The sequence below is a fragment of the Calidris pugnax genome, unplaced genomic scaffold, assembly GCF_001431845.1.
Source record: "Calidris pugnax isolate Ruff unplaced genomic scaffold, ASM143184v1 scaffold41, whole genome shotgun sequence".
NCBI lineage: Eukaryota > Metazoa > Chordata > Aves > Charadriiformes > Scolopacidae > Calidris > Calidris pugnax.
Genome location: NW_015094509.1, coordinates 24423521 through 24432764, shown reverse-complemented (window position 1 = coordinate 24432764; position 9244 = coordinate 24423521). Strand labels below are relative to the sequence as shown.

The window sequence follows — 9244 nt, the reverse complement described above, 5'->3', positions numbered from 1 at the left end:
TTTTTTTTTTTTTTTTTTTTTCCCTTCTCAAACCAAGCCCGCGCCGCTCGGCTCTGGGCCCGCTCCCCCGTCCCGCCCGGTCCCCGCCGCGGTTATGGAGGCTGCGGCTGCAGGTGAGCGGGGCGGCGCGGCGCTGGGCCGGGGCGGGCGGGGGAAGGAGCGCGCAGGGATCCTCTTAGTGTGTGGGGGCAGAGAAAGTAGTTCCGGCGGGCGTCTGTCGTCACGCTGCGTCCGCACGAGAAGTAGTTCTCCTCAGCAGCCGGCCCGCTGCTCCTCTCCCCGCACCGGCTGTCATCGCCCCTCCGCTAGCGGCAAAGCCGGGGGGACGGCGGCTGCCAGGCAGCCTGGGGGGGTTGTGGAGCCGGGTCGCCCCACGGAGGGGTGAGGGAAGGCCGCCATGTGTCTGTGGGGAGGCGCCGGGGCGGCCCCAACCCGGTGTCTGTGGAGGAGGAGGGGGTCTAGGCCGGGCTGCGCCGGGCCCGCCGCGGTCAGGGGGCTCCCGGTGGTGCCCGGGAGGTCACCGAAGGGCTTGGGCAGCCCCGAGGTCCCCCCCCTGCCTGTGGGGGTCACCTGGACAAGAGCAGCTGCTGGGCTGTCTGCTGTTCGTATTGAAATGGTGCGCGTCTGGGTTTTAAACACTCGTGCTTTCCTTTGACAGCCTGTGTAAATAGTTAGCTCAAGAGAAGTGCAGCTGCAGAAAGGAGAACACAAGTTAAAGTTAGATGCTTCCATTGCATTGTCATCTCTGTCCTTTATGTGCCTGATATTGGCCTGACTTTCAAGGGGATTACACGTGTAAGTAAAATTATGCAGACATAGCCATAGTAACGTGTATGTGCTTTCTGCATTTCACAATCCTTATGCGTTGGTTGCAGAACAAGTTTTTTGAAGTGATGTTGCAATAAATTAACACAAGTTAATTACCCTGTACACTCAAATTTGGGTTTTGGTAATCATTCCCTGACATGACACTTTAATTTTTAGACTCTGAAGGTATTTCTAGTTGTCTTATGAACTACTTACAGGCAATTAGTTTCCAACTGAAGATTTTATGCGAAAATCACACTATCAGGAGAATACCTTGTATCTGAATAGCAAAATATCTAACAGGTGCTTTGTTACTTAAGTACTCTTCTAAAAGCATTCCAGGACTGCTTTATATTGTCTGTTCCAACTCTAGATGAGAAATTAACTCTCTTACTCCTGCTACTATTGCTACTAATAAACTGGTATTTTTTCAAGCACGTTTGTCTTCATAAAAACTGCCTTGAGGGTTGTTGAAGCCAGAACTGTCACGAGTGTCCAGTGTGTTTGATAATGCAACTGCTGAACTGCATCTGACTTCAGATGCGTTTCTGTTCTGTGTGCTTCCAAAAATCAGGTTTGGAGGATTTCAGTCAGGCCATCCTGAAGTTAGTGACTGATCACATCATTTATGCATATTTTTTGAGGGGTTCTGAGTGTTTTTGGTATCTCTGGTAGCATGTTTTACAGCACAGTATTATTGTACCATAGTGTATTTTAGTGGTAACGTCAGCAGTGTTGCATTTAACCACATGAGGGCGATCTTAGAACATTAAAAAAGACAAAGTCTTGCTATAAACAGATCTAGTACAGCTTTTTTTTTTTTTTAAATTATGGAGAAGCTACCTTGTTTATATGTTTGATAAACTGATTATTCTAAACTGCTGCAAATAATTTCATTTCCTAGTTATTAGAGCATCCTTTTTAATCCAGTTCTGAATTTTGTATATTCCAACCAAGATAAGTGCGTGTATGCAGGTGTCTTCTTTTGAAGAACTTTATGTAACTTTTTCGAGGAAAGTTTGTAAAGCTGATGTGTAAAAAAATGCCTTTATTTGCTTTCATTAGTTAAACTTTATTAGTTTTAAACTCCAAATTTCTTTTGAAAAATCCACTAACACACTAGTTAAATAAAATACGTTTGGTTATGGTGAAAGTGTGAGGACATGCTTCAGACAAAGGCAGCAGATAAGAGCCTTGTGCCCCTCTCCTGTTGGGGCGACCGTTTCATCATGTGGTGTGGGGCAGGGTCTGGTTTCTGGTGATATCTTAGACAACTCTGAAGCACGTCAATGTAATCTGGATACTTAGTCTTCCAGTAACTCAAGTTAACCGCCTAAAGTTGATCTATCAAAAGGCATGACTCTAGTGTGTTAGTACTCCGTTTCTCTACTTTTGCACTGGAGATAATGATGTCTTTATGTCAAGTATTTGGAGATTTTCAGAGGTACTGTGTTATGTTGGTGAAATATTACAGTATGTGAATGTTAGAGTGACTGAGGTGAGTTAAAGTCTACATTGTGTAGTGTTGATACTGATTTTTTTTAAAATCTAAAAAAGTATCAAAGATGTGGATCTTAATTTTGTGGCATGCCTGACACATTATTTCTCTTAAGAGTGACTCATGATGGATGTCTAAATAGAGAAGTAAGAACAGGGCAAGCACATGTTGGTATTTGTCCAGAATACTCTCTTAGGCTTTCTTGTGCACTTGCTGAGCCCCGAGTAGTGTCTTTCCACTTACTAGTTCTTGATGGACTTTGCTTCCAAGAATTATTAACACCAGCTGGACACGTACCTATCTCACAGTTATGTGAAGACCTGCCTCCTTTCCTGTTCTCTGCTTCTCCCAGTGCAGCTCAGGGAGAGATCAACTGAAAAGGCCAGACAGTAGTTTTGGAGGGATTATTTGCTGACGATCTCTTCCGCGACATGTATGATTTCATAGTTCTTCATTTTACACTTTCTCTTTTCTCTACCCCCCAACTTCATCCTGTCCAGGCAGAAATATTCCAGTTTATTTAACTGGTTCTTGTAAGGAACTGTGCTGTGTTGTCGATTGCCCGTATCTTTGTATCTTTTAAGGGTATTACTATTGTTATTGTTGCTATTAGTATTAGTTTAGGGGTTTTTATTTTTTCAAGTTAGATGAATGATACCCAAAGATATAAGCCCAGTATGGACTTCTGCATCAGCAATCTTTTCTGGTTTTTATAGGCCTATGTGATCTAGGACCATCTGTTTTATAGGACTATGATATAGGTCTATGATAACTGTAAGGTTTTGGTTTTGAGTAGTGCACTTCTTAGCTTTGTTTTGAGACTGTCTTTAAAGTGTTTGCTGAAATTGAGAGATCTTTCATAGAAAACCTCTCCAAACCCTTATAGAGATGTAGCAAATTGAAAAGCTTGTTTGGCTACAGGCTCATCTTCTTTGAAGGTGTTTTTTGTACACAGGTTACTTTTTACTGCACAGGTTCTTAGGGTGTTTTCAAAAAAATTGCTTCGTTCTGCTTTTTATTTTTCAAGTTGATAAAATTGTGCTTATTGACCTGCCTTACTGTGTTTTTACATGTAATTTGACACAATTTACAATCTTTTAGTTTTCCTTATTTAACAACTTTAACTTTTATAAAGATGTTTTCTTCTGCTAAAGCTTCCTTTCACTGCTACTTAGCTTTGCTAAATTATTTTTTCTTCCCCTTTGTAAAATTCTTTTTGATGATTAGCATCTAATATGATGCTTTTAAATAGTCTTCATGCTGCTTTCAAGAATTTAACTCTTCTTTGAACCTTTTTAGTCCTTTCTGTAGTTTGTTTTGTTAAAGTTTGTTTTTTTGCTTTTGTTAAAGTTGCTTTTTATGTTGCTGTTGTTAAACACAAACATTAGGCTCTATATCACTCTTTTAAAGGATTTTTGAGTGCTACTTTAATCACGGTTACAGTGTCTTTCAAGTAGTGTCACTGTGAATGCTGTCCTCTCTTAAAGTTTGGATAAAGTCAAGAACTGTTCCTTCTCATGTGACGTTTCCCTGGTTCCTTGCTGGGTGAAGCAGTCATTCTAAAGTATTGTTTAAACATTTAATCTTGGCATCCTGTCCTGACCTGACATTTAACCAATCTGCATTAGGGTAATTGAAGCCTTCAATGTATTGTTGTTTCTGTCTTTGTGACCTCTTTTATCCCCTTCTGCGTGTCACAGTCATTCTTACCATTGTGGTCAGACTGTTGCTCATGGAGTCCTAACACTGCTTTTCTGTACAGTCCAGGTATTTCAGTCCTCAGGGATTCTATTACTCATTAAAAAAGCCTGTTAATCAGATTTGCCCCTAAGCTGCTTCTAGCAGATGGTGTTGCTTCACAAACAATACATCCTACTTTATGTCCTCAGTATTTTGAGGCGGTAGTGTCCCACTGGCATTACAGCAGTATTTTTCAGAAACTTGTTTGAATGCATGTCTGTCAATAATCTTTGCCTACAGCTAGGCATTCTGAGTTTGACACCTTATTAGTATGTAGGTTTATCTTTTTAAAAGCAGCTACGGAGAAATGGAAAATAAACTAAACCCAACAATTTCTTCCAACTGTTCTTTGTGTTAAAATCTTACTAACTTCTGTGTCATCTTTCATTTGAAAACAGTCTTCATAATTTTACCACTGCAAGGTGAATCACCTTGGTATTTGTGGTCTTGTGCACTTGTCACCTACTCTTCAGTCTTTAAAAACATTTTCATAATCTCTTTAAATTTTGGGTTGGATGAAGACCGATGCTCCTCTGTATTTTTTCTCAACTTGTAATGTTCTTTAGGCGTATAGAAAAATATCAGTTGAGTTCTGCTCGCATCAACACCGTCATGCATTCATGTCCCAAGCACCTTAACGAGTTTTCTTCCCCTGCTTTTGTTTTCTCTGTGCTAGTGTATTTGTATGGTGTAGATTTTTTTTTTAATTCAACTTATTTCTGAGTTGGAAACATTCATAAACACCAGAGTAGCTTAACCTTATGTACTGAGTACCTCTCTGTATTGTCTGAGGGCCTGCAATGACATGACTTACTGCAGAGTTGAAAAACCTGAGTGGGGAAGAGTAAGTGGTTCTGGGGACCTGCACGTCAGGTGAAGTGATGGAGCATTGGGGCTGCTGTTTGCTCCCTCTTGGCTCTTGCTGAGCTGCCCCGTGAACTGGAACAGGGAGTTAAGTGACCTGCAACAAATTGGGAATGCAGCCAGACACTGGAGAAGGAGCTGGTGGTGTGGAACTAGAAGGAGAACAAACCCGAGGGTGTGATTCTGAGCTGAGGGCATGTGTTTGTATTTCTGATAATTCCAGTGGGTTCTGTAAAGAAACTAATGCCACTGCAGGGCCTTTCTTTGCAAAACTTGGTGTGCTTGTAGATAGGAAGATAGAACCAAAGGGAGTTTAGGATCCAAGGATACGAGGAACCACATCTGTGGCTAAGTACATGGAGATCCTCTAGCTCTTTTGTTGCAGTAGAAAATGGCAAATCAGTGACTTAAAATTGTGTCTTTACAAGAAGAAGTACTGCTAGAGAAGAGATTTAGTGGTTTACTCTGTGGTGTAACTGGATGTTAACCCTGGAAATAAAGATATATTTTCTTTCTTAATCTGAATTAAGAATATCTGAATCTTCTGGTAGGATTCAGTAGGACAGTGTCCAGTAGCCCTATGGTATTATATGTCCAGTGAGGACTGGTAGCTTTACATCTCACCTGCCTAAATCTTGTGAAACCTGGAAGCTATGTTTACCTTTAAGATTTTAAGCTAAGAATGAGCACTGTTGGATTTCAACCAGGCTGCAGCAGAGAAAGGTGATGTTCTTGTAGCTGCATGAAAAAGGGAGGCTGGAAGCACAAGTTAATGTCAGTAGTTATGTTGAAAGCTTGGAAGTGGGTAATAAGGAGCAGGGAGAGAGAAGAGGCAGTGTGGTAGAAAGCATGGTGTGAGGGATGCAGGAGGCAGGAAGGGAAAGGTTAAAAATGCATGATAGGAAGGGGTGGGGGGGAAAGAATTGGAAACAAACCCTAGTATAACTTGAGAGATAAAGGAGTTGGCAACCTAAGAATAAAGATTATATTACACATGCTGAAGATGGAAGAAAACCTTTTAGATTTCATATATGTCTTTTTTTTTTCACTTTCACTATTAGCATTACTAATTGTCGGTAATACAATCATAAATACCTAATTGTCATTAAAGAAAAAAAAAACACCTAAGAAAAAAATCCCCAAAAGAAGACCCAGTCTAAGAATGACATATAAGAATTTTAATTGCAGAAAGTTCTTGTTAAGGATTTGATGGTGATGAGGCAGCACCTCAGTTTCAGCTCTGTTGTAAGTTTAGAAGGAAATAAATAGTTATTCATATTCTGAACTTTAATGCCGTATTTTAGCAAGGTTGACCAGGTGCATATCTATGCATACCGTCGACTTTGTTATTCCACAACAGATACCCAGTGACTTTTAATTTTTGTATTTAACTATGGAGTTCTAGTGCCTTTTAACAGTTGCAGAACTGCAAAGGCTGTTACAGTTTTTAATTGTTGCCTGCATTGAAAAGAGTGGCAAAAAGTTTTGGATACATTAGAATAATTTGTGGCATATAAATGCAGATTTGTTTCTGTGTTTCTTGTAAAATTAGTTAGTTAAAAATAAAACCATATCCAACCCCTAAACTACCTTTTATGCAAAATGAAAGTTTTGTTTAGTTAAAATTAACTCTAGACTAGGTTTTTGTCATACAATGATCAAAAGTACAGATGACAATAATATATTATCTTGATTTCCTCGAATACTGTTAATTTCAGTGATTTATGTAAGAAAAGTGCTCCTTTCTCCCCCCTCCTCTCTTCCCAACTTTAAAGTGAAACGGCACAGGTACTATTTTATGCTTTGTGAAGGGGGTGGGGGATAAAGGACACTTCTTTCTAGTCTGCAACTTGCTGTTTATTTTTAGTAATCCATTTTTTAGTCTCCCTTTGAGCTGCACACATGCTCAGTATAAAGAAAAAAATTACTAATTAAGAAATATGCTGAGATCTTGGGAAGAATTAAAAAAAATATTGAAATTGCTTCACTTACAGCATAGCTTAATTTTCCACTTTTCCATTAAGAAGAAAAGAACTGGTATTATTTATTTCAGTGTGCACATAGCACAGTTTATATGGGCAATCCGAAGATAATGAATTAGCAAAGAAGCATGTTTAGTGAACAGAATGTTCCAAATTGGTTTTGGCTGAAATTCCTGTTGTTTGTTTACCTGCATACTTGATTACTGTTCCTTTCTTTCGCTGCATATTTAATTGCTGTCTAATTAATTGGTCTGTTGATTTCCTGCATAATTAATTATTCACTAATTAATCATTGATTCCCTGTATAGTTAATTAACTTATTGCTTATTTGATTTTTACACTTAATTGACTATAATTCATTGCTCTATTGCTACACCACCTAATTAGCAACTGGTTAATCAATTATTGTTTGCTTATTCCCGATCTAGTTGTTTCAGCCTGAGATCAGCAGGGTTTATCCTCTGCTCTCTGACCTCCTTTGCCAGTCGTTCTTCCTAAAATACTTCCTTTACTCAGTTTTGTTTCCATCTCACCTCTGAGCAAAGCACAAGCATCTTCTGCGTGTTCTGATGCACCTCCCTAACACTCGTGCTGCTCTCTGCCACCTGGTCTGTTCACTCCTGGGTTTGCTCCAGCTTTTGATGGTTTGTATAATCAGGAACTTCAAACAACCTCATAGACTTTAGGGGATTCTTCTTGTTCTTCTGACCATCTCCAAGTCCTCATGAGGAAGGGGAAGAGAGAAAGTGGTGCCTGAGTATTGATTACAAGTGTTGAAGGAGAGACAGGACACACAAAGCAGTGAGCCTCTGAACTTTCAGGGAAAGCATTTAGCAGGTCAGGAAGCAGAAACAGTGGCAAATAAAACCTCAAAATAGATGTTTCAGCTAAGTTGTGGAATTTCAGTGTTCAACATTAGTGAAACCTTTCGTTAAATGCTAATAGGTTTTGTAGTATGAATCTTAAATGTGCATTTACATTTAGAGAGAACAGTTGTTATCCACTGGGGCAATAACAGGCTTCATTCTTTCTTTTTTTAAAAAAAATAAAATAATAATACTAACTAGAGCAGAGCTAGTTCAAAGGAACTGATTGAAAGGAACATATCCATTATAAACATACTGCAATCAAAATAGAAATGTGTGTGTGCCCAAGACAGCAGAATGCCTGAGAAGGAACCCTACCGAGCTCCTAAGAACTTGTTGAGTGTATTATGCATTTTACATAGCTGCTTGTGGTTGTAATATAGCCTATATTTCAAACAACAGGAAAAATATTTGAGTTGTTTTTCAGAGATGTTTTTAAAGAGATGAAGGCATAATCTACCTTTTAGTTTTGAAGTAGTTGTATTATTTCTGTAGATGAGGATGCTCTTGTTAGAGCTTCAGGGTGCAAAGAGCTCTAAGAGAGATCCAGCTCTGCTGTTCATTCAGAATACCTTAAAGATGGATTATTTTTTTTCTTGAGTGGGGTGAACCATGTAATTAGTTTGTCATAAAGGGAGGGGAATAATGTTGAATAGGGTAGTGGTCTTTGCTTGGGATTGGTTTGAAAACAGGTCAAAATACAGCTTCCCTGTTCTGTTTCCCTAGATTCATCCCAAAGTTCATAAGTACAGAAATAAAGTGGTATTTTATCTGGCTAATCTGTGATTTGCTTTGTAGCTCAAATAACATTGGTTGTTCCAGTTTGATTTCAGTGATTCAATATCCCTAATTTTCCTTAGGGAGGCAGAGGGGAGAGGAGCAATTGAAACCAGTCTCTGGGCCAGGAGTTCACTGATGTAGCTGAAGAACAAGCAAACTGTTAAAATTGGTCCCTGGTTGTTGTTAGGTTTCATTGGACACTGAAGGCAGCAGGGACTGCTGAAAAATCAAACCATTAAAACAAATGACAAGAGTTCTAGAAAGCAAACAAAGTCCTCTAAATTAAGTCTCTGCCAAAAGTTCGTGAGCTTTTTTTTCTTAAGCAGGATTTTTCTCAATTACTAATTTTTCATTCACCCTTCTTTATTATTTACTCTCTTCTGGCTTTGCTTTCACATCACACCTCTGGTACCTGTGAATTAAAAAAACCCAACAAACCCACAAAATTTTGTCTAAAAAGTTCTGTATAAAGTAAAATTTCTATTTAAAGCATTGACTAAGGAAAGTTTTAATGAAATTCTTCATTTGCTGTTGCTTTGAAAGTTTTTAGTTTGTGGAGGGAATCAACAGGATTTTTTCAGAACTTGTATGTCAGACATGACATCATGTTTGGAATACTAGATGTTTTTGTTAATGTCAAGTGTTAATATTGCCTCTGAGGCTGATATGATGCATTTTGTTTTGAGAGCAAAACCTCCCCCCCGCCC

General features: G+C 39.2%; 1 protein-coding gene across 3 annotated transcripts in view; it reads left to right on the top strand.

The window, feature by feature from the left end:
- The window catches only part of ZFAT (zinc finger and AT-hook domain containing), a 112432-nt gene that overhangs the window by 32181 nt on the left and 71007 nt on the right, over positions 1–9244 (top strand). For 2 of the 3 annotated variants that reach the window (XR_001414448.1, XM_014965476.1), the window contains exon 1: positions 14–113. The exons of the other annotated variant lie outside the window; for it this stretch is intronic. Coding sequence is in view for 1 of the 2 variants with exons in the window: in XM_014965476.1 (XP_014820962.1) it covers positions 95–113 (19 nt within the window). In the remaining variant the exon portion in view is untranslated. Of the gene's footprint in view, positions 1–13; positions 114–9244 lie in introns of those variants that run through there. 3 annotated transcript variants of the gene reach the window in all.